The 25070-nt window shown below is 42.7% G+C and overlaps 1 protein-coding gene across 5 annotated transcripts in view; it reads left to right on the plus strand.

The window, feature by feature from the left end:
- The window catches only part of CGNL1 (cingulin like 1), a 174778-nt gene that overhangs the window by 87679 nt on the left and 62029 nt on the right, over positions 1-25070 (plus strand). For all 5 annotated transcript variants that reach the window (XM_073012192.1, XM_073012195.1, XM_008016471.3 and 2 more), the window contains exon 8: positions 928-1140. In XM_073012192.1, the coding sequence (XP_072868293.1) occupies positions 928-1140 (213 nt within the window). The remainder of the gene's footprint in view (positions 1-927; positions 1141-25070) is intronic.

Below are 25070 nucleotides of genomic sequence, written 5' to 3' on the forward strand. Positions count from 1 at the left end.
GTCAATAACTGATGGAGTGAAGACTGGGAGCAGGCTGGCAGGGGACAGTGCATTCTCTGTGGAGGGACTCTGGGTGGAAAAAGGCCTGGAGTGTAGAGGGGTTGAGGTGGAGAGGGAGCCAAGGTGCCCACGTCTCTCTGGCTGAGGGAAGGGCAAAAGTGTCTGTGAGGGCGAGTCCTTAGCTGGAAAACTGAGAAGGTCTGGAACAAAGATGCTGGAGGAAAAGGAACGCCGAGCCTTTGGCAGGACACACTGGGCTCAGGTAATGTGATTTGTAGTGGAGCCTGTTGCCCCAGCTTTGTGACCTTCCTCATTAATACTTGGCAGTTAAGAAGGGGAAAATGTGAATATTGTGCTCTGCTCAGATGGGCAAATGAGATAGAAGAAAAACAGGCAAAGTCGTCCTGAGTACGAGGAATGTGGATGAAGGGTTTGACCACACTCAGTGTCCCAGGGGATGTGAAGCACCCAAATCCTGAGTATGAGGAATGTGGATGAAGGGTTTGACCACACTCAGGGTCCTAGGGGATATGAAGCAAGGTAGGCAAGTTGGCGTGTCCCCCGTGAAGCAACAGCACACACAGGGCAAGAGCAAGGGCAACAGATCACTGTTCAGAAGTGAAACAAGATGGAAAATACAGATGTGTTTACCAAAGCAGTGAAATTTACATTAGTTTCCCCTTTCTTCCTCAAATTCAATCAAATCTCCAAGAAGCAAAGACAGAGGAATCCAAGGGAATGATGGCCTCTGAGAAGTGCAGGGGGAGAGGAAGAAATAGTCTAAGCAGGTTTGTGGGATGAGAAGGAAACAGTGGCAGGGCAAGGTGAGATGGCCGTGCATATGGGGACTGAACTGGAGGGGAGATATGGGGCCTCTCAACAAGATGTTTCATCGTCACCTCCTCCCTTCATGTTTCTTCTCTCTAGGAGCTCTTACAGGCAAAACAGGATCTTCAAGATCTGCTGATTGCCAAAGAGGAGCAAGAAGACCTCTTGAGAAAGCGAGAGCGTGAACTCACCGCCCTGAAGGGAGCCCTGAAAGAAGAGGTTTCCAGCCATGATCAGGAGATGGACAAGCTGAAGGAGCAATATGATGCTGAGCTGCAGGCCTTGAGGGAGAGTGTGGAAGAAGCAACCAAGGTGAGGGATGGGGGCAGGAGAATCTGGCTTGGGAACAGATGAAAGGATAAGACCCTCTCTCCCACATCACTGCAAATTCCCTTCCTTCCTTTTAATTAGAGAGTGAATCTCAGTTCATCAGATCATGGACACAGAGCTTATTAACAAAGAATAAGCTCAATGGTCCTGCAATTGACCTTTTAAAGTCTATAAACTGAAACGTTGGTAGGGACATTGGTTAAATCCTATTGCAGGTGGGGAGATGAAGAGGCTGCAGATGAACACTTGAGGTTCTGCAGCCCATTGCAGAGTGGAGGGCTGTACTCTCCCAGGCGTTCCTAACGGTCAGAGGCCGAGGGCATTGTGTGACCATGTTAATGGGCAGAAGTGTAGACAGGACCCAAATTCCTGGAATCCTTCACCCCCTGCCCTAGTCTGTTCCTTTTGATTTTGTGTAGCCCTTTGTTAGACAGTTCAGGTTCTTTTCTCAGCACAGTTACAAGAGGGTTAATTGGCTGAATTGCCCAAACCCTTCCAAGATAATTTTTCTCTTAATTGAATTCTTGGCTCCTACAAATAGATTCAAAATTATGCTGAAGTCTTTTGGGGCAGACGTCATACTGGCTGTTGAAGAAGAGAAAAACAGTATTTTGAAGGGGAAAATGGTTTGAAATGTCATGCCATCTTTAGGGAAAGAGGGGAATTACAGAGTATACAATTTTCAGAGACTCTGCAATATATAGGTTAAAAATGATGAAGAAAGAGCTCTTGATATTGTTTATTCTGTGGTGATTACAGTGACAGCTCAGAGCTAGTAGGCCCTCTCTCCCCTAAGCCCTATGGTGATTCACTGATTTTCAATTATGGCACAGTAATTGCAAATGACAAGAAGTGAAAGATGGGTTTGTTTGTTATAACAATAAAAAGTCTGGGAAATAGTCTGTTTGGGGTTATTACAACTTTGAGACTGTTTTTAAAAGCCTCTTGATGATTTCCCTATCTGATTTTTTTTTTTTTTTTTTTTTTGAGTTGACTGAATTTGAGGGAGAAAAGCAAAACCGATTTAATTTTTATTGCTTTGAGGGGACGTGTCTGTTATTTGCATCTCATTTCATTTCTGTGCAACAGCCTGATATCCTTGCGATTGATCTTTATGTGCTGTTGCTTCATCAGGTACATGCCAATAGGCTACTGAGTAAAATGATTCTCCTTTGGACCCATATCTTTATCACCCTTAAATCTTGCCTCAAAGCTCGACTTATTGTGGTGTATTGTGGGTGGCTCCTTTAAGGGTAGTTGAGAATAGTGTTGGGGGATATGTTTGTAGTGATTTAAGTATAAGGAAAATCAAACTTGTGCCTCACGTGGGGTAGGGGCTATTTCATTGGAAGCTTCCGGGTTCGCGACTGTCAGAGATACGTAAGTGAGGAAAGGACACGTGGTAGGTGAAAGGATATCTTTGTTGTATGGAATTGAGATCATCAGTAGAGACTTATGTTACTGTGTTTTGACCCTTTCAAATGTCTGCATTATATAGTAACTCAGAGTATTTTCATTATGCCAGTTCAAGAGCAATAACTACATTGACCCATATCAGTCTGTAAAAGCGAAACAGGCCAAGTAGTCAAGACGTGTTATCATTGGCAGAGAATGGACAGTTTCCGAGCACCAGGAAGCTAACGCAAAGGGGTTTGCCTTAGTGCCCAGTGGGGGTGTTGGTCAGCAAGGGCTCTTTGTTCCACGCTGTTTTCTATACTGCTGCCAGCATCGTTCCTTAAAAAAACAAATCTGATCATGTCAGCCTCGCTTGACTCCCCATTGCCCCAGATTTCAGCTGAAAATCGTTAGCATCATAGGGAAGAAGTCCCTTCTCTGCCTAACCCATCCCCAGAAAACTCTATCTTTCAGACCTCTCACCTCTTCATATGTGTAGAGTGACTTGCTCCTACTTTGCCATCTGACCAGGCTCTTCTTCTCCTGCAAGACCTTCCCCAAATGTCTTCTCTTTTGTGAACACACCCTAGATACCTAAACTACCTTTGGTGGAGTTAGTTGCACCTTCCTTCACCTTCCTTAGGGTTTCTGTGGAACCCTGGCCATTCTTCTACTATGGTCTGTATCACACCCTATTATAATTTCTCATCTTTTCTGCCTCCTCCATTAGACTCTGCACTTCTTAGGCACAGGGGGCACTTTTGTTCCCCCCTGTCCTTTTTTTTTTCCTGCGAGGGAGTGACGAACTCTAGTACCTCTGGGGCTAGACAGGGAGCATAAATGAGTAAAGTGCTGCGTCTGTTATTGGGATGATAGGAGGGTATGGTGGAGACTGTGACAAGCTGGCTGGAGGGCATGTCCTTTGCTGGAGGCTTCAGTGGCTTGCTTCTGTGCTCCAGCTTAGAGTTGCCAGTGAGGGAATGCTGGGCCCATGTTGCTAGATCTTTCATTTTTTTTCAAGAAGCCAGATATCTGTGAGATCTCCCAACTTTTAAGCATATCTTCAAATTACAAAATAAATAAATAAATAAAATGACATAGACCAATACATCCCATATGCAAGTCAAGAGGCTGTGTTCTTACCCCCTTGAGCTCAGCATGGTGCCTGGGACAGTGTCTGGCAAGTGAAAGTTAGTTTAGGACAAATTTCCTTTCTGACTGGGTTTTCAGTCCCTGCCGTGTAGTTTCTGTTGAATTTTTTCAGTGGTGATGTGGGAAGCCTTTTAGGGAACTCTGGTATTATTCTGTGAATTTCGTGCCTTGCTTTTGAATTTCTCTGCAGTTTTTTTCTTTCTCTTTCCTCCTCCTTCTTCTTCTTTTTTTTTTTTTTTTTTTTTTTTCTTTTTGAGATGGAGTCTTGCTCTGTTACCCTGGTTGGAGTGCAGTGGCACAGTCTTGGGTCACTGCAACTTCCGCCTCCCAGGTTCAAGCAATTCTCATGCCTCAGCCTCCGAAGTAGCTGGGATTACAGGCATGTGCCACTATGCCTGGCTAATTTTTTTATATTTTTAGTAGAGATAGGCTTTCGCCATGTTGACCAGGCTGGTTTCGAACTCTTGGCCTCAAGTGATCTGCCCACCTTGGCCTCCCAAAGTGTTGAGATTACAGATGTGAGCCACAGTGCCTGGCTTCCTTGCAGTTTTTAAAGAGGATCCTGATTGTGTTTTTTCACCATATTAGCTTTTGCTTCTGAAGGTGGCTGCTTAACAAATATGATAGAGTCATATTTGATGGGGGACAAATGTATCAATTTAGTAGATGGATGCTGTTTTTGGTTATTTATGTCTTGGTATTATAGAATGGAATCTTAAGATTATTAAATATTTGGAGGAGAGTGAATTAAATATAATTTTTAAATCTAGTAAATTATGTGTCTTAAATATGTGCTCTTACACTTAGATTTGTCCTGCCCCAGGGGGAGAACCCAGCCACCACTGTGGCTAAAAACTGACATTTTTTTTTTTGAAAATGGAGTCTCACTCTGTCGCCCAGGCTGGAGTGAAGTGGAATGATCTCCCTTCCAGGAGATTGAAGGGGAGGTATGTAACTCTCAAGCTGATTATAGACAAGAGTAAATGAGCCAGGTGACATGCAGATAAAGTCATATAGGAAACCCTATAGGAGACCCCATGGCTGTGCTTAGGAAGAGGACTGGTGGCAATCATGAAATATTTCATGGAGGGGACAGTATTTGAGTTGGATTTTGAGTGATGTTTGGGCATGGGGGCTGAGGACATTTTGGGTGCTGAGTACAGCATGAACGATACCTTGTAGATGGGAAAGTGAGATGTTTGGGCTGGGCTTTGTGCAGAAAGAGAAGTTAAGGTGACTACAGAATCAGACACTTAAGGGGCATTTGCCCAGATCCAATGTGTGGACCGTGCTTGGATCCCAACTGAAACAAACTGACTGTAAAAAACAAAATACTTGAAATCATTGGGAGCATTTTAACACTCTATATTAATGATATTAAGAAACTAAACAATTTTTAAGGGGTGATAATAGTGTTGTTGTTGTTAAGAGTCTCTGACTTCTTTTTTTTTTTTTTTCCTTTTTTTTGAGTTGGAATCTTGCTCTTGCTCTTGTTGTCCAGACTGGAGTGCAGTGGTGTGATGTTGGCTCACTGCAACCTCTGCCTCCCGGGTTCAAGTGATTCTTGTGCCTCAGCTTCCTGAGTAGCTGGGATTACAGGTGCCTGCCACCACAACCAGCTGATTTTTGCAGTTTTACTAGAGATGAGGTTTCACCATGTTGGCCAGGCTAGTCTAGAACTCCTGACCTCAGGTAATTCACCCGCCTCGGCCTCTCAAAGTGCTGGGGTTACAGGCGTGAGCCACCATGCCCGGCCAAGTCTCTGACTTTTAAAGAAACATACTGAGGTTTTTATAGGATGTCTGAAGTTTGCTTTAAAATAATCCACTTTGTTGGGGGAAGTCAGTGGGGTATGGATGAAATAAGATCAGCCGTGCACTGATGTGTGTTAAAGCTGGGTAATGGGTAGGTGAGAGTTAATTACATATCCTCTCTACTTTTGGAAATGTTTGAAGTTTTCTTCCTTTTTTTTCTTTTTCTTTTTCTTTTTTTTTTCGAGACAGAGTCTGGTTCTGTCACCCAGGCTGGAGTGCAGTGGCACGATCTCAGCTCACTTCAACCTCTGCCTCCTGGGTTCAAGCCATCTTCCCACCTCAGCCTCCCAAGGAGCTAGGACTACAGGTGCATTCCACCACACCTGGCTAGTTTTTGTAAAGACACAGTTTTACCACGTTGCTCAGGCTGGTCTTGAACTCCTGAGCTAAAGCCATCTGCTCACGTCAGCCTCCCAAAATATTGGGGTTATAGGTGTGACCTGCTACACCCAGCCTTGAAGTTTACTTTGGTAAAAAGTTTGTGTGTGTGTGTGTGTGTTTGTGTGAAAGAACAAACAAAAAGAGTTAAAATAGGAAAGGTGGAGTGGGGTGAGATTATGGAAACTATTTTTAGTTGGTAGTCATTGAGGGAGCAATGATGTTTCTTTTATTAGGGACTGATATGGTTTGGCTGTGTCCCCACCCAAATCTCATCTTGAATTGTACTCCCATAATTCCCACATGTTGTGGGAGGGACTGGTGGGAGATAATTGAATCATGGGGGTGGTTTCCCCCATACTGTTCTCATGGTAGTGAATAATTCCCACGAAATCTGATGGTTTTATTGGGGATTTCCGCTTTTGCGTCTTCCTCATTCTCTCTTTGCCTGCTGCCATCCGTGTAAGATGGGACTTGCTCCTCCTTGCCTTCCACCATGATTGTGAGGCTTCCCTAGCCACATGGAACTGTAAGTTCAATTAAACCTCTTTCTTTTGTAAGTTGCCCAGTCTTGGGTATGTCTTTATCAACAGTGTGAAATGGACTAATACAGGGACCTAATAGGGACATTACTTGGTGGTGGTGTGACCTGAGGCTGCAGGTGGAATGGTTAGAAGTAGAGAGTGAGGAGAGATGAGCAGGAAGTAGGGGCTGACTAAGGAGACCCCGCAGGGAGCATGGATTGGGGTGAGGAGGAAGAAGAGATACAGCTGACCTGAGCAGGCATCGTCTCTGGGTGCCTGGAAGGGGGCTGTACTGGGAATGGAAAGGCTCATGAGTTCATCTTGAGACCCTGGGGTCCCTCTGTATGAACAGTGAGTGAGGAACAGGGCTGCCCTATCCAACTGGGAGTCGTTGGAGGGAATGTGAGCGAGTGACAGAGAGAGAAAGAAGGGAAGGGGACCGAGGGCCTGAGGAGGAAGAGAAGACACAGACACAGAGACCTGAAGAGAAGCAGCCACATCCAGTGACAGGAAAGCAAGGGGAAGGGCAGTTCATTTGACTTAGTTAACAACCTCTTGGGGGAGTTTCTTCAAGCAGCCTATTTTCACATTATACATTTCCATACTGAGTTTCTGTACTTTTGTCTTGTCTGTTCCTCATACTGTAAATTCTTTCTGCCCATATTTTATATTCTCTAACCCTTGTAAGAATTTTATTCAAATTCAATAATGTTGAAACTTTTCTCCCCCTTTACCACCGCCGTCCAATTTTGGATGTATGTGTGTATTTTACTCAGCAATTTGGAAATGTCACTCAGTCTTACAGAAATGAATATATGCTTTGGTGCCGTGTTCTCACATCATTTCTAGTTTTGTCCCTTCCCTCTTTCCTGCCAATCTCCAAACAGGTTCTTCCAAAGCGTAAGGTCAGCAGAGGGTCAAATGGTAAAACCAGCGCTAATCTCAGGATCAGTGGAATTGCTTCCCTTAAGACATGGCTAATTCAGTGTAAAATCTCATTTCTGTCTTCTCCAAGGGAGCCAGGTTAGCCAGGGAAACAGCAAAAGCTCCTCATTTCCTCTGCATTTTAACTTCAAATAATCAACTTAACCCTGAATGGCAGCTACTGAGAGCTGGAGAAGTGGTGGGGTTGGCAATCAGGTGCCCAGGAAAAGGAAAATATATCTTTTTCCACAGACTCAAGCGTGCCTAGAGTGACATGGAATTTTCCATAGGCAAAAGTGAAATGGGTAAGATTTAAGGCTAAAAAAAGATCTCTTTTATTTTTCTCTCTCTTTTGCCTGCCCCAGAAATGGCTCTTTTAATAGTTGTGTAACTCTTCTGCATTTTGTATTGATAAAAAAGTATATAAATAAGAGGTCTAGAGTGGTGTCCTGGGATGTTCCTTTTGAACCCATCACAGGCCCAGTGCCCCATTTTGTGGCTCTGATCCCCGGTGCCTCCCATGTCCTGAGAGTCAGTGGCTGTCATGACAAGACTCCGGGGGCGCTGGGCAATGGACAAATCTCTTAGGGGGCCTCCATGAGGGGTAAACAGAGCATCTCTGCAAGTCACTCCTGGTGTTTTACCTGAGCCGCCTAGAGTCACTTGCCATAGGTTAGCTCATAGACGACAAAGATATGCTGGTTTATCTTTAGATATGCGGATTCATTTGCCATCAAATGCCTGAGTGTGCTTTCTGTGCCAGCACAGTGCTAGTCACCAAGAATATAAAGGCAAGCAAGCTGTGGTCTCTAACTTTGAGGATCTTATGTGGTCTTGTGGGCAGAAAGATGTGCAAGTTAAATGACGAAGTTATGGGTGCTGTGGTTGAGGGATGTGCAGAGTAGGAGATCAGGACAGGTTTATTGCTTTAGGTGGCAAAATTCAGGTGAGAAATAGCATGTCAGTTCTGTGGGTTGACACTCTAAGTGCCTTTTATGTACCAAATACTTAAGAATCAGAAATGAAAAAGAGTCTTCCTCTTTGAAGAACCTCTCTGGGAGCTTTGGGATGTTGGTATACCTTGAACTTGCTGATTTTGTACCCAGCTCGTTTTAGTGAAACTCAGAGTTAGAATTGCTAGGAAGACAAAGAAAAAATATTGATTTGGCTGATGAGTTAAAATGTATTTCACGTATTCAGTAAATCAGTTTCCAGTTACAGTTGAGATTTCCAGAGGGTAGGAGCTCATAAACAATTTATGAGGAGAGCCTCTACCTTTCCTGGCTAGGATGATGTAGAATAAAGGGCTTCTATTTCCAGGACTACCGTTAGGGCTTTTGGCGAGTAGATTTAGCAGCTGCTATTCTGTAGAGAGGATTTTGGCTTTAGCCTCACAGTGCAGGAAGAACTGATGGAAAATTCCATTAGGAGGATCCCTCACACGGAGAGGTAGGACCTTGGGTAATTTTTAATGACCCTACCTTGATGCCTCATGAACATGTTTAAGCAGGCTGGCATTTTCCAGCAGTGCCATAAGGAGCAGAAGATAGGGCTGATACCCAGGGCGTCTCGATGTCTCAAAATCACAGCAAATTCACAGCAGCGTGCGGAGAAAGTGTCAAGACTTAGTTGGGTAGAGAAGGAGGTAATGCGCTGGAAGCACAGCCGAGGAGCTTGGTCACGTGGTAAGGCTGCCTATGCCTAGCCTTCCTCGGGCCTCCTGATTACCGATGGAGCGAGGAGGGCCCTTGCCTGTTTCCCACCTGTGGTGAACAGTGACGAGGAGAATAGGCTCAAACCACTCAGATTTCATGTTCAATAGTCAGTGTCAATGTCTAACTGTTGGGAATGGATTGTTGATACAGTTTTTGGAATATCCATTCAATAAATAGGTCACCTATAGTCATTAATTAAGCAAATATCTAAGGAGCATTTTATTTATGTCAGGCACTGTGCTGGGTTGTAGGAATAACATGGACAAAAGGCGTGAGAAAGACGTTACTCAGATAATCACATGGATAAATGTGTGATTTTCTGGGTGTGGTTGTGCACCCTGTAGTCCTAGCTACTAGGGTGCGTGAGGCAGGAAGATCACTTGAGCCCAGGAGTTTGAGTCCAACGGGGTAAGATAGCAAGACCCCCATCTCAGAAAAAAGAAAAAAATACATACATGTGTAATTCAGATGTGATAAATGCTTTGAAGTTCAGGGAGGGAGAAAAAGTTTCCTTGAGGAAAATGATGATGGAAATCTGAAGGATGAATGGGAATTAACTAGATTTTTATAAATCCAGAGAATGGTCCAAGCAGAGGAAATAGCATGTGCGAGGGGCTTACGACAGAAGGGAGTGTGGTTTGTTCAAGCTGTTAAACCATGGCAAGTGAGGCTGGGCTGTGAAGGGTAGTTGAAAGTCTGGTATGAGAGGAAGTAGAAGCAGATAGGGACCAGCTCATGCAGCCTGTGTGGAGCATCTGAAGGACAGATTTTTAGAGACAGACAGACAGACAAGCAGGTGTGTGTGTATGTGTTTTTGTGGGGGAGTGTGAATGTTTGACACAGGCAGATTCCTTCCATGGAAAAGTGCCTGCTCTGGGCTTGACCAGTGAGATGGGAGGCCCTGGGATGGTTCGTTCATGCTGACACTTAGGATGGAGGCACGGGATCTCTGAGGTCTCTTCCACAATTTCATTCTATTTTTAAAAGGATTATTACCTGTCTCTGTCTCTCCTGACTCCTGTGGAGAAAGGGATGGAAATAGGATTATGTAGGGCCCCATTTTCCTTATGAGTTTTTGCTCCTTGCTAAGTGCCAGTCTCCTGAATTTATAACATGTGTCTTTGGGCAGGTGGATGAGAGTTGATAGGGCTTATAACTGAAGGGAGAAGCTTGGTATGCTGACGGAGAAGGTTTGTAGGAGGAAAGTTTTTATTTGTTTCTTGCCTGATAAGACTTTTATAATGGGTCACTGCTGGAAATACCTTTAAATGCTTATAGAAGCAGAGAAAGTAACTAGTGGGGTACTTGCCTATCTCCCCATGTGGAGTGGATGTTCTGAAATCTCTGAGCCATCCACGGACACTGCTCAGAGTCCGGAAGTGTGAGTAACAAAGGAGCTATGGCTACTCACTGAGGGCCCTACACCAGATGCATTTCCAGATGTGGATATGGTCAAGCCACAAGAATTGGGTGGTACAGTGAGGGGGGCTGTTGTAAATAGCCTGGGACAGTCATAGCCACCATAATATTGCAAACAGTTGAATCCTGAACATCTAAAGGAAAAAAGCTTTAATTTTATTATTGGGAATCCTATTCAATCTATGTTATACTCTTTCTGACCCTCTAAATTCTGCCTGATGGATATTTTTCTAAAGACTTACCAAGATCATTAAGTAGATTTTTACTTGGTGGAAAATTTTGGCATTATTATTTGATCACTTTAAGCAGAAAATGGAATATGTCATAAACTCTAAATTCATTAGACAAGAGCCAGTATGGAAACAGGAGTACCTACAGTGGCAAAGTTAATCACAGTGCATAAGGCATTTATAGTAGCCAGTTGGCCCACAGTGACCTGTGCCTTCTGGTCCTTTTGCTCCATTGTTGTCCCTTCCCATGTTGAAAAGGTCTGATCTGTGTAACTAATAGGATATTATGGAAATGATGGAGTGTGACTTCCATTGCTTGATTATAAAAGACATGTGGCTTCTTCCTTGCTTTCTCTTGGATCTCTTGCTGTGGAGGAAACCAGCTGCCATGTTGTAAGGGCACTCAAGCAGCCCACGAAAAACCCCCTGTGGCAAGGGACTGAGGTCACTTGTCAACAGCCATGTGAGTGTACCATCTTGGAAGCAGATCCTCTGGCCCCAGTCAAGCCTTCAGATGACTGCAACCTTGACTAACGTCTTGACTGCAACCTCATCAGAAACTCTGAGCCAAAACTGCCTGATTGAGTCTCTTCTTTGTCCTCCTTCTCCTCCTCCTCCTCCTCCTTCTCCTTCTTCCTTTTTTTTTTTCTGAGACAGAGTCTCACTCTGCCACCCAGGCTGGAGTGTAGTGGCACAATCTTGGTTCACTGCAACATCCACCTCCTGGGTTCAAGCAATTCTCCTACCTCAGCCTCCTGAGTAGCTGGGACTACAGGTGTGTGCCACTATGCCTGGCTGATTTTTGTATTTTTAGTAGAGACAGGGTTTCACCATGTTGGCCAGACTGGTCTCGAACTCTTGACCTTAGGTGATTCACCTGCCTTGGCCTCCCAAAATTCTGGGATTATAGGCGTGAGCCACCATGCCCAGCCTTTGAGTCACTTCTTGATTCCTTATCCTCAGAAACTTTGTAAGGTAATGGTTTTTATTTTAGGCTGCTAAGTTTTGGGGCAATTTGTTATGTGGCAATAGACAACTGATGAAACATTTTGACAAAACCTTCTCTTTCAAGCTGCATTTTCTGATAGCCACTGTCTCTAGTGGAACCCACAGCATCCTGCCATGCCCTTGATTATTACGCTGGACTATATCTCTTAGGTGATATGTCATGGTTCACATCTTGAAGGAGGGGTGTCTTGTCCTTTGTATCGTCAGTACTTTGCAGAATGCCCTGTATTTGCTGTATGTATGAATCAGAATGTGTAGAGGTAAATAAAGGACACCCGCATTATGTAAGGACAGGTCGGGGTTTTAAACCCAGCTTTGTCATTGACTTCATAGAATTCTCCTTGTCTTTCTCTGTTTTTATTTCCTCTATTGTAAAGGGATACTATTTGTGTTATAAAAAAAAATGTATAATATATTGCTATATAGACATATGTGCTTGTGCACATATGGACTATTTCAAGAGGGAGATAACTAGTCAATAGTGGTTACTTTTGGGGATATGTAGGGGGATGGGGTAAGAGGAAAACTTCCAAAAAACAGTGTATAAACCTTTTATATCTTTTTAATTTATTCCATGTACAGTGAAATAAGAGTATTGATCTGTGTCTCCTAAGGCAGGTCAAGAAGAAGCCCTAAGTTTAGTGAAGTATTTTTAATTTTTTGTCACTGGGGGTCTCTGCCTCTGCCTTGACTTTGACCTTCACCTTCTATCTACTACCCAGGTCTGTGGCTTCTGCATCCAGAGTAGCTCAGTTCCGTCCTCTGACCTCCTTTCTCACAGCTGCTGCCCTGGTTCAGGCCTCATCAGCAGCCATCTCCCTGTTTCCCCAACTCAGTTGTCCCCTTCTTACCGCACCCCGTGCCGCAGGTTGGTCACCCCATAGCTCAGGCCCTTCCTCACAAGTCCCTGGTGGCTTCCCTCCAGTCACAGGATCCTGCCTGGTCTCCAAGGCCTGCACTCCATGACCTGGCTCCCACCTGCCTTTGCAACCCTGGCCCTCACTGTTGTCCCTGGTGCCAGCCACACTAAAGGATTCCCTGTCACCTCCACAGAAGAGTGTGCTCTATCACTCTGTATTAGCCACCTCTGGGCCTTTGCTTTGCAGTCCTGACCTGCAAGAAAGGACAGTCCTCACAACAGAGACTTATCTGACCCAAAATGTCAATCATGACTCAGAAACTGGGATCTATGTATATACAAGTGTGTGTGTGTGTGTGTGTGTGTGTGTGTGTGTGGGCGCGCTTCTCTTTTTACATAAATGACTGCTGTGCAACCCCAAGCCTAGTTGATCAGCAATAGATGGAGTGACTGAATACTTTTGACATACCACATCTGATCCCCAAGAGTCCTCTCCTTGCAGTGGGGAAAATAATCCTCCCAGGGCTGCACGTATTCCAGTCTCAGACTGTCTTTTCTGACCTGCTGTCCTGTGCTCTCCCACTGGATTCTCTGTGTGTGTGCCCTAGAGGTATCCCTGCTTGCTTTCGTCTGTCCCCCTGCTCGTATTAGCCTGTCTGTCCCTAATGTCCTTCACCAGCCCCCGAACTTTGGTCTCTGCCATTTAAAACCTTGCCATCCTTCACAGCTGAGTTCAGATAACGTCTCCTTCTTGGGTCCACCCAGCAGCTGCTGTTCTTTCTCTTTGAAATCCCCAGGATCTTTTGTCCCTCGGGTGGCATTTATTGTGTTTTGCTTTGCCTGTAGTTGTTTGTTTGTTTACTCAACACATCAAGCATGTGCGAAGTCTGGGGTGCAGAGATGGACAAGGTGGCCTCTGCTCTCAACTCTTCCCCCAGCCTAGTGCCAGAGACAGACAAGAAAGCTGACGGCCAGTTCGGTGTGGGGCACGAGAAGCTGGCATACGACACAGAAAGCAGAAGTTCGGAAAAGGGTGACTTTGCTCAGTGTAGGCAGGCTAAGGCTGGTTCCTAAGAGGGAGTGAGGCTTGGGTGAGTCTTGGGGGCAGGGGGAATTGGCAAGGTGACTTATGGGTGGGCAAGGACATTCTGGAACTTCTTGAACCAAAGCATGTCTTGTTCTCCTCTGAGACTTGAACACTTCTTTAGGAGTAACCATTTTCCTTATTCATTTGTGTGCCTTTTATAGTTTTACCTTAGACAGCTAATAGTTTTGTTTGCATTCATGTATTTATTCATTCAACAAATATTCTTGAGTGCTTATTTACTGGAGGTACTGGACTGATGTGAATGGATTTAGGCAAATAGTTGGTGGCAGATGGATTCAGTAGAAACCACCAGAGTAGTAGGTGGCCTCTGAAGTGATTAGATGTGGTTTAGTGAGTTTTAGCTACAGAGTAAATCATGTGTTCACGGTGACTACACGTTAGAATTCCGGAAATGTGGGCCCGAACGAGTCCAAGTTAGATGGAATGGAAAAATCCCTCTGTCCGAGTCATCACTAGGGAACAGAACTTGTTTGAGCCAGCATTAGTAGTTTGGTTTCATGAAAGACAAAATAAAGGGCAAGGTGTTTGTTCCCCAGGGTGACTGCAGCAGTTTTCACAGTAATGAATAAAGTAATGCTGTTTTGTCAGCAGTGAGTAGGAGTTGGGGACTGGGAGAGGCTTGTTCCATTCCTCAGGAAATTCCGAAGTCGTGGATGGGCCTTATCCTTGGGGAACTTACAGATGAAGGAGAGAATATGACCAAGCACACATATTTCTCCTTTTAACACGTCCCTTCTTTTTCTTTCTTTTTGTTGTATTTGTTAAATTTCTGCACATGTTTCTCAAGTGTGTGGTCCAGTGGGAAGAAATACTGGCAGTCTTTGGGTTCAGGGAAACACTGAGTCCACTTACAGTTAGAAATAAAAGGCTGGATGTGCTTCAAAGACTTTTTGGAATAAGACTAGGGACAAAGAAGTCAAGCAAATAAATGACAGAGTCCAGAGAAGGTGGCATTAGAGATAGATCTGAAAGCATTCAGGGAGATGTGGTGCAGGAGGATGTTAAAATCTTGTTTTTTCCATCCCTGAATTGTCCAAGAGCCCAAAGACGTCTACTCTGCAAAGTGTTTGCTATATGATAGTGCAACGAAGACTTAGATGCTGGCAAACTTCGTTGGAAAACACTGGGTTCTTCATGTATTTGGAGCGAGAACAAAGGCATTAGTAAACTTTGGAAAATAGGCAGTGCGATTGTCCGATAGAGTCCATCTGGGGAAGTATTTTGAGCCAGTTGGGTTTATAACTATGACCCTGAACTTGAGTCCAGCATATACCAAATCCAAAGGAAAGGTATGTTGTTTGGCCCCTCGTGCTCTTTGATTTACAGGACCTCTTTCTGCCTGGTCAAGGCATTTCATGTCTCTAAGCCTATGACTTTTTGTGAGAAGAAGCCTTCTATGGCTCCTTTGCTGCTTGGTTTCAGAGACACCAGGATGCCAGGCTCCTACCCTGTGTGCAGTGCTTCCTTCTCCCTGTCCCAGTGTGAACTGTTTACCTTGCAGGCTCAACTCAGTGGCATTTCCTGTAGCTGTCTTAGTGACCCTTCGGGCCAGAAGCAGATGCCTGTGCTGTGTACCATGCCCCTCCTGCTGCTGAACTGGAGAGAAAACGTGGCTGGCAGGTAGTGAACTCTCTGGCTGATTCAGGCCTAGTGGAGAAGGAGGGTTAATCATTTACTTTGCTCCTATGTAGCCACTGGTGTTGACCTTGACAAAACACTAGTAGGAATTAGTTAGAACCTGGCCTGTCATTTAACTAACAGGATAGTATGGCCTCAAAAGAACTTCTTGGTTTGAGGTTAATCCTGTCTCCGAGTTTACGGCTGACATTCCAGTACATCCGGCCCTGTTTGCATCCAGCAGCCAGGACTGTGGGCTCATGACGTTCATGGGGTTCACAAAGAGGGCACATCAGGTCAGGGGCCTGGCTCTCCACGGAGCCGCTCATTGTGGTAGGAGGCCAAAGGCCACAGTGATCACGACTCTCTGTAGGAGAGGCAGCAGAACACCGTGTGGGCCTGCTAGATATTGCAGGTGAAGAGGCTCCCTGTCCCCCGTGCTTCTTTGGTTTTAAATTCACAGCTTTTGTTTCTTGAGAAGTTCTGAATCTTTTGCCTCTGGTGCTGCGAGAAGGTTCAACTGATTAAACATCCTAAAGTCAATAGCACAGCTCCTTCTGGAAGGCACTTGAACTGGAGGGAGTCCTCTCACCGTAGACATTGCTACCTCCCTTCCCTGAAATAAAGCCTGCTCCAGAGCAATGATTGTTTGGTGGTGTGTTGTGGAAAGCTGTTAATAGTTTAAAAGTTCTCATTAGCTGCTAAATAGGCCTAGACTGTGAAAGGATACATGGTGACCCAAAGGTAGGTTCTTTTTTTGAGAGTCTTGCACTGTCACCCAGGCTGTAGTGCAGTGGCATAATCATGGCTCACTGTTGCCTTGACCTCCCAGGCTCAAGTCGTCCTTCCAGCTCAGCCTCCCGAGTAGCTGGGACTACAAGTGAGTGCCACCACCTCTGGCTATTTTTTGTATTTTTTGGTAGACATGGGGTTTTGCCATATTGGTCATGTTGGTATCAAACTCCTGGGCTCAAGTGGTTCTCCCACCTCTGCATCTCAAAGTGCTGGGATAGCAGGTGTGAGCCACAGCTCCTGGCGCAGATTCTTAACTTATTAGGGAGTATCCAAATTTATCTGTTTATTGATCTTAAGAGATAAATTATCTCTTAAGAATCTGATTAATTCTTCATCAGTAGCTAGCTGCAAAGCACTGCAGAAGCCCACTTGCCACTCTCCTTCCCCCAGCCCTCCAGGAAGGTACAAGGAGTTCTTTGAGGTGATTCTGACATCCAGCTTTTGGGTCCCTGGTTTATTGCTTTTGCCAGTACATTGGCTGGCACCTTTATCCACCCAACAAATACATGCTCTGTAAATATGCATGTACTTTTGGAGAAGGCCGTTGGACTAAGGTGAGGGTGTGGAGGATGGGACTGAAAAACAGAGTAACCCAGAAAAAGAGGACATGGAAAAGGAAGGGCAGGAGTTAGAGGGAAGAAGGCTGGGGACTGACTAGTGCCCAGCAGTAGAAACAATCAGCATTAGAAACGGGCAAAGGGGCTGGGTGTGGTGGCTCACACCTATAATCCTAGCACTTTGAGAGGCCAAGGCAGGCAGATCACCTGAGGTCAGGGGTTCGAGACCAGCCTGGCCAACATGGTGAAATCCCGTCTCTACTAAAAATACAAAAACTAGCTGGGCATGGTGGCGCATGCTTGTAATCCTAGCTAGTTGGGAGGCTGAGGCAGGAGAATCGCTTAAACCCAGTAGGTGGAGGTTGCAGTGAGCCGAGATTATGCCACTGCACTTCAGTCTGGATGATGGAACGAGACTCCTTCTCAAAAAACAAGAAACAAAGCAAAATGAAACAGGCAGAGGGACAAGAGCAGTTTGAAGTATGATGGGAATGAGGTACAGGGAGGTAAGAAGGAGAAAGGTGCAAAGGGAGGGTCAGAAGATTGGAGGTGGCGTGGAGAAGAAGTGGGGAAGCTGGTAGCACCAAGAAGTGAAAGAGGAGTTTGAGCTAAAGATCTAGAGGATAAAGGGGGAAAAGATGAGTCTGAAAGAAAGGTATGAGAGGGTGACAGCAAAGGATAGAGGAGAAGCCGTGAGCTACATATTATGCCTGGTGGGATTTCTGCTCCAGGAATTTTGGCTCACGATTATCCCAAAGAGCTATGGCAGCCAGTGTTGGTTTTATTGCAATATTAGCAGTATGTGGTTACTAAATAAGTAGCTTTTGAAATAAAGTGTGAACTGTGAGACTCTAGAAGAGGATAAACGAAACTTTTGTCACCTGAGATGGGTGTTTTTATGCCTCCTATTTCTAGGGTCTCTCTGTCCACAGCATTGAACATGGGTATGAAAAGCCAGGAGCGCTCACACCTGTAATCTTAGCACTTTGGGAGGTCAAGGTGGGTGATCACCTGAGGTCAGGAGTTTGAGACTAGCCTGACCAACATGGTGAAACCCCGTCTCTACTTAAAATACAGAGAAATTCTCTGGGTATGGTGGTGCACATTTGTAATCCCAGCTACTTGGGGGGCTGAGGTAGGAGAATCGCTTGAACCCAGGAGGCGAAGGTTGCAATGAGCTGAGATCCTGCTGTTGCACTCCAGCCTGGACAACAGAGTGAGACTCGGTCTCAAAAACAGAGAAAAAGAAAGAAAATATGCATTGAATGTAATGCTTTAAAAAGTTACAACTGTCATTTGTCTGTGGGGGAAAATACCGTAGTCCAGTTAGTTGTAGCTGTCTCTGATGGTCTTTGGGCAGGAATTTGAAGAGATCATTGGAAAGACATCAGAAGAATTTAAATGACCCATATCCCATCTTTCAGAATGAAACTAACATTCATTAAAAAAAAATTGTATGCTCTGGCTGAGAATTTATACAGCTTTCTAAAGAGGGGACAGGTATGCTTTTGGTTTCCAGTGATCAGTCTGTGAACTTGGGGCATTATTTAGTGGATCTGGGACCTTCTTACTCTTACCAACTGGTTTAGGCCATCCCCTTTCCTCTTGAAACCAACTTTGTTTGATATGTCATTGTAGATTTTCTATTATTTCCCCCAAATCATTCCTTAATGAACAGTATGCCTTAAATGCCTTCTCTTTGTATCCAGAAATTATCAGCTCAACCAATAAATAGTATATTTGTTAGTCAAGCCAGTGATGCACGAAAGACCTGAGTTTTTTTGTTGTTTTTTTTTTAAAGATGGGCAAAGTTTAAGAAAGAATTTTTAAAAAATCAAATGTTTTATTTTGAGATAATTATAAATTTATATGCAATTGTAAAAAAAATAGAGCTAGATCCCATATACCCTTTATCCTGTTTCCCCCAAATGTAACATATTGTGAACTATAGTACAATAGTTCAATAGTACAATAGCATGACCAGGATACTGACATTGTTCTGAGATACAGAACATTTACATCGCTCCCCGCATTCTTCATGTTGTCCTTTTATAGCCATGCCATCTTCCTTCTTTTCCGTCCTATCCCTCCTTAACCCAACTACTATGCTTTTCTCTGTTTTTTAAATTTTATTTTAAATTTTTTTATTTAAATTTAATTTAAATTTTTAAATTTAAATTTTATCATTTCCAGGATGAGATGTATATAGATGGAATCATACAGAATGTAACCTTTTGGAATTGGCTTTTTTCACTCAGCATTGTTCTCTGGAGATTCCTCCAAGCTGCTGCATGTATCAACAGGTTCTTTCCTTTTTATTGCTGAGTAGTATTCTATAGTATAGATGTACCACAGTTTGTTCAACCATTCACTCATTGAAGGTCTTACGGGATGTTTCTCATTTTGTATTACTACAATAAAGCTTCTATGAACACAGCTTTTTGTGTGATTATGTTTTTATTTTTTGGGGGGATAAATATCTAGCAGTGTGAATATGTTTTAATTTTTTTCTGGGATAAATATCTAGGAGTGTGAATGTGATTTAATTTTTTTCTGGGATAAATATCTAGGAGTGCAATTGCTAGGTTGAATGGTAATTACATGTTTAGCTTTTAAAGAACGTGCAAAACTACTCTCCAGAATGGCTATACCATTTTGCATTCCCACCAGCAATGTATGAGTGACCCAGTTTCTAGGAATTGTTCCCAGCATTTGGCATTGTCAATATGTTGTATTTTAGCCAATCTGATAGGTATATGTGATATAATATTGTGGTTTTATGCAGTTTTCTAATGGCCAGTTGTGTTGAATGTCTTTTCATGTGTTCATTTGCCATGTATATCCTCTTTGGTGAAATATCTATTCATGTGTTTTGCCCATTTCCTAATTGGATTGTTTGGGGTTTTTTTGTTTGTTTGTTTTAAACTGTTGAGTTTTGGAAATTTTTTGTGTATTCTTTATATGAGCACTTTATCAAATATGTGGTTTGTAAAGACATACTTCCAATCTCTAGTAAAAAAAAAAAAACCTTTTTAACAAGGTCTTTGAAAGGTAAAAGTCTTTAGTTTTGACGAAGTCCACTTCAGTTTTTTCTTCTATGGGTTGTGCTTTTGGTGTCAAGTCTAAGAATTATTTTCCTACCTTGGAGCCCAGATATTTTCTCCTGCGTTTTTGTTTTCTAAAGGTTTTATAGTTTTACATTTTACATTTAAGTTCACAGTCCATTTTGAGTTAAATTTTGTGTAAGGTGGAAGTTTAGTTTGAGGTTTATTTATTTTGCCTGTGAACATCCAATTGCTCCAGTGCCATTTGTTGAGAGGGTTATTCTTCCTGCAATAATTGCTTTTCAACCTCTGTAAAAGTGGGTTGGGCATTTTTGTGTTAATTTCTGGGCTCTCTATTCTGTTTCACTGACCTGTGTGTCTGTCCCTCTACCAATATCACATAGTCTTGATGACTGTGGCTGTATTATGTTGTAAAATCTGGTAGACTGAACCTTCCACTTTATTGTTTTTCAAAATTGTTTTAGCTATTCTAGTTACTTTACCTTTTCTTTTTTTGTTTTTCTTTTTCTTTTCTTCTTTTTTGAGATGAAGTTTCACTCTTGTTGCCAAGGCTGGAGTGCAATGGCACGATCTCTGCTCACTGCAACCTCTGTCTTCTGGGTTCAAGCAATTCTCCTGCCTCAACCTCCCAAGTAGCTGGGATTGCAGACACATGCCACCTCGCCTGGCTAATTTTTTTGTATTTTTAATAGAGACGGGGCTTCACCATATTGGCCAGGCTGATCTTGAACTCCTGACCTCAGATGGTCCGCCCACCTTGGCCTCCCACACTGCTGGGATTACAGGAGTGAGCCACCACGCCTGGCTTATCTTTTCATATAAATGTTAGAATAACCTTGTCTCTATCTATAGAAATTTTGCTGAGATTTTGATAGGTTGAGTATGACTATGTTGAGTATTCCGGTTCATGAACATGGTCTAAGTAAATCTCCATTTATTTAGATGTTCACTGCTTTCATCGTATGATTTTGTATTTTCTTTTCTTTTCTTTTTTTTTTTTTTTGAGACGGAGTCTCACTCTGTCACCCAGGCTGGAGTGCAGTGGCCGGATCTCAGCTCACTGCAAGCTCCGCCTCCCGGGTTCACGCCATTCTCCTGCCTGGGCCTCCCGGGTAGCTGGGACTACAGGCGCCCGCCACCTCGCCCGGCTAATTTTTTGTATTTTTTAGTAGAGACGGGGTTTCACTGTGTTAGCCAGGATGGTCTCGATCTCCTGACCTCATGATCCGCCCATCTCAGCCTCCCAAAGTGCTGGGATTACAAGCTTGAGCCACTGTGCCCGGCCGATTTTGTATTTTCAAGCATATAAGTCCTGTATGTGTTGTGCTAGACTTATACCTAAGTGTTTAATGTTTTTGAGTGATTATAAATGGTATATTTTTACATTTTAGTATCCTTCTGTTCATTGCTAGTATACAGAAATGCAGTTGTATGTTTTTATGTTGTATGTTTATTTTATATCAGGACCTTTATTTCTTTACCTTGCTGAAATCACATATTCTATGAATTTTGTGTGTGTGTGTGTATGTGTGTGTGTGGTAGATTCCTTGGGATTTTTTATGTAGACAGTCATGTCATCTGCAAACAGGGACAGTTTTATTTCTCGCTTTCTGATCCTTTCTAATTTATATGCCTTTTGCTTCTTATTTCCTGCCTTATGCAGGCTAGAAGCTCCAATATTATGTTGAATCAAAGTGGTGAGAGCGGGTAACCTAGCCTTAGTCTCAGTCTTAGGGGGAGGTTTTCAGTTTCTTACTATTAAATATAATGTTAATTATAGATCTTTTGTGAATTGGATGCTCTTTAGTTGAGAATGTTCCTCTCTATTCATAATTTGTTTGGATTTTAAAGAAAATTTAAATCATGGATGAGTTTTGTCAAGTGCTTTCTCTGCATTTATTGATATGATAATGTGATTTTTCCCTCCTGATTTTAAAATATCAAACCAGCCTAGGATTCCTGGAATAAACTTCACTTAATCCTACTGTATCATTCTTTCATAAATTGCTGACACTTATTTGCTTGTAGTTTGTTAAGAATTCTTGTGTCTATATTAATGAGATACATTGACTTATAGTCCTTTTTTCATTTTTTCCTTTCTTTTAGGGTACTATTTGGATTTTGGTATTGAATAATACTGAGATCATTAAATGAGTTGAGAAGGATTCCTTCCTCTTCTGTTTTCTGGAAGAGATTGTGTAGAATTGATGTTTATTCTTTTTTAAATGCTAGGTAGAATTCTTCAGTGAAACCAGTTGGACCTGGACATTTCTTCTGGGGGAGTTTTAAAATATGAATTCAATTTCCTTAATAGTTATGAGGGTATTCTGATTACTATATTTAATGTTGCATAAGTTGTGGTAGTTTGTACTTTTTAAGGAATTGGTCCATTTCATCTAAGTTGTTAGATATGTGTCGAGTTGTTTATAGATGTCTGCAGGGTCTGTGGTAATATATCTTGTTTTATTTCTGATATTGGTAATTTGTATTTTATCTTTTTTTTGTTTGTCTTACCAGAAGTTTGTCAATCTTACTGATTTTTTTTTTTTTAGCATTTGATTAGTGCTTTTTAGATTTTTTATTTTTTGTTTTACTTTAAGTTCTGGGATACATGTGCTGAATGTACAGGTTTGTTACATAGGTATACATGTGCCATGGTGGTTTGCTGCACCTATCAACCCATCATCTACGTTTTAAGCCCTACATGCATTAGGTATTTGTCCTAATGCGCTTCCTCCCCTTACCTCCGAATCCACTGACAGGCCCCGGTGTATGATGTTCCCCTCCCTGTGCCCAGATGTTCTCATTGTTCAACTCCCACTTATAAGTGAGAACATGCAGTGTTTGGTTTTCTGTTCCTGTGTTAGTTTGCTGAGGATGATGGTTTCCAGCTTCATCCATGTCCCTGCAAAGGACATGAATTCATTCTTTTAAAAGAATCAGTTTTTGATTTCATTGATTTTTTTTCTTTTTTTTTTTTTTAATGTTTTCTGTTTCATTGATTTCTACTCTGTATTATTTCCTTCTTTCTGCTTGCTTTGGGTTTATATTGCTCTTCCTTTTCCAGGTTCTTGAGGTAGGAGCTTCGATTATTGAGTTCAGACTTTTCCGTTTTTCTAATATCAACATTTAATGCCATATATTTTATTTTAATTTCCATTCAGGTCAGTGTGTGTTTTTAAAAAAATTTTTTTCTCGAGGCTTGCTGTTTGACCCATGGATTATTTGGAAGTGTATTGTTTAATTTCTAAGTGCTTGGGTATTTTCCTGTTGTCTAGTTCGAGTCCATTTTGGTTAGAAAACCAGTCTATATGATTTCAGTCCTTTTACATCTGTTGAGGTTTATTTTATGGCTCAGGATATGGTTTATCTTGGTATATATTCTTGAAAAGATTGTATATTTTGCTAGAAAGAGATTTCAAAAATGGTAAATATGAATCAACCTGAAGGATAAAAATAAGTGATTTTTTTTTCCTTTGGCAACAGAAATATTGTTACTGGTTGGACAAGTTATCTTTACTCACAGGCTGAGTTATTCAAAAAATAGGAATACATCCTTTTTGGTGGTTTACAAATCTAATTATATTTTCATGTTAAAAGTAAGCAGTGGAGGATATGTGAAGTGTCATATTATTTGCCACAGAGGTTTTTTTCCCATTCAAATTGTAATTTTGTGGAATTTTTTATTTTGTAGTTGCTTTAGTAAAAAGAAGTGATAGAAAAAGATTGTTTTAAATTAAATTGAACAATGCATAAGAGTATAGGGTAGAAAAAATATATTTTGGATCATACTTTTGATAATACCTTTTCCCTCTCTCACAATACATTTGGAGGATCTTTTCAGATAGATGTACCTAGAATGTCCTGTGTGCCATTCTTTGGTGGCAGCAGCACAGCCCTCTGGATGCTGATTTAAGAGGAGTTTAGCCACCTGCCATTTCTTTCTTCTGGTGCCCCATCTCACTAACCTCTCCTAATAGTCTAGCATTAGCCTTCTAGAGAAATTCAAAGGTCTGCCAAGGTCAGTCAGCAAACCAGTCAAGGGCCAGGAAGTCAGGAATGTGTGAGTAGCTGAGTCAGGGGTCTGGAATCAGAAGTGAGGGTGAGTCAGGAACAGGGCCAGGCTGACTCAGGCGAGCTGAGGTGGTGACCTGTGCAATCAGCTGCCTTCCTGGTGCTCCAGGGCAGGGGCAGGCTCACTATGCTGAGGCCTGAAACTTCACCTCTTTCAGGGATCAGCTAATAGATGTGGCCAAGGAATTGGGTCCCAGCCAACCTTCCCTGCCTCTCCTGTGTTAGGTCACCTGTCAGAAAAATGTTAACCAAATTTTAGGGCCACATGACTTTGTTTCTCTTTGTGGAAATGGGAATGATATCACTGCAAAGAGTCAGGGAAGAGTCGTGGAGGGAAAGGAAGAGGGGGGCAAATAAATCAGTGAGAAAGAGAGAAACAGGGGTAGAAAGCCAGACAGATACTGGGCGCTTCTGCAAAAATTGTAAACTGTTCTTATCACCCAAGTCTGGTCCATTCTGTCACTCAGATGAGTCTGTCCAGTCTTCCTTTCTTATTCCCATTATTTTAGCCTTTTAGCTGGAGTGCTACCACACAGCTGTGGATTGATTGGAGAGAATGAGTGAGAACAGCTTGTCAAGGGTGACCTTCAGCTTTTATGTTAGGTGACTGGGTGAATATTGGAGGCATTGAGGAGGACCAGAGGAGGTCCATGTCTTGGAGTGGTAAGTGGGATGAGGACTTCCATTCTGTGCATGTTGAATCTGACTGTGTTGAGTTTGAGGCATCTGTGGGATACCTGAAGAGGGGTGTCTGGCACAAAAGAAGGGCTAGGCTGGAGCTACTGATTTTGGTTGGGCCCAGCAGGTGCTTGCAATAGTTGCATGCTCCTAAGGCAGAGGCTGTTCGCATTCTGTCTTTGTTTTATATTTCCACGGGGAGTGCTGTTTTAGAACTTCTTACAGATGTCACAATAATTGTAGACCTGTCCCTACAGCCATGCTTGAGGTATGATGTAGATAATCTACTTCTTTGCTGCTAGTTTTCCCAGCCCGGTTCAATGATTTCCTGATGCAAGTGAAGCTTTTAAGTGGACAAACTTAAAATACCTTTATTACCAGTGCAACCACACTAAACTCTAATTGCCCAGCAACTAGAAATACTAGGATTAGACACTTTATTGTATGTGTGCATTTTGATGGAGGAAAGAGATGAGTATTTGCAAATCCATATTATTATGAAGAACAAGAGTACTTCTCCTTGGGAGATGTGTTTTTCCAAGATGATAAATGAATTCCAAAGAACAACTTTGTCTTTTCTTGAGCTTATTCAACTTTTTA

Source organism: Chlorocebus sabaeus, chromosome 26 (assembly GCF_047675955.1).
Source record: "Chlorocebus sabaeus isolate Y175 chromosome 26, mChlSab1.0.hap1, whole genome shotgun sequence".
Classification (NCBI taxonomy): Eukaryota; Metazoa; Chordata; class Mammalia; order Primates; family Cercopithecidae; genus Chlorocebus; species Chlorocebus sabaeus.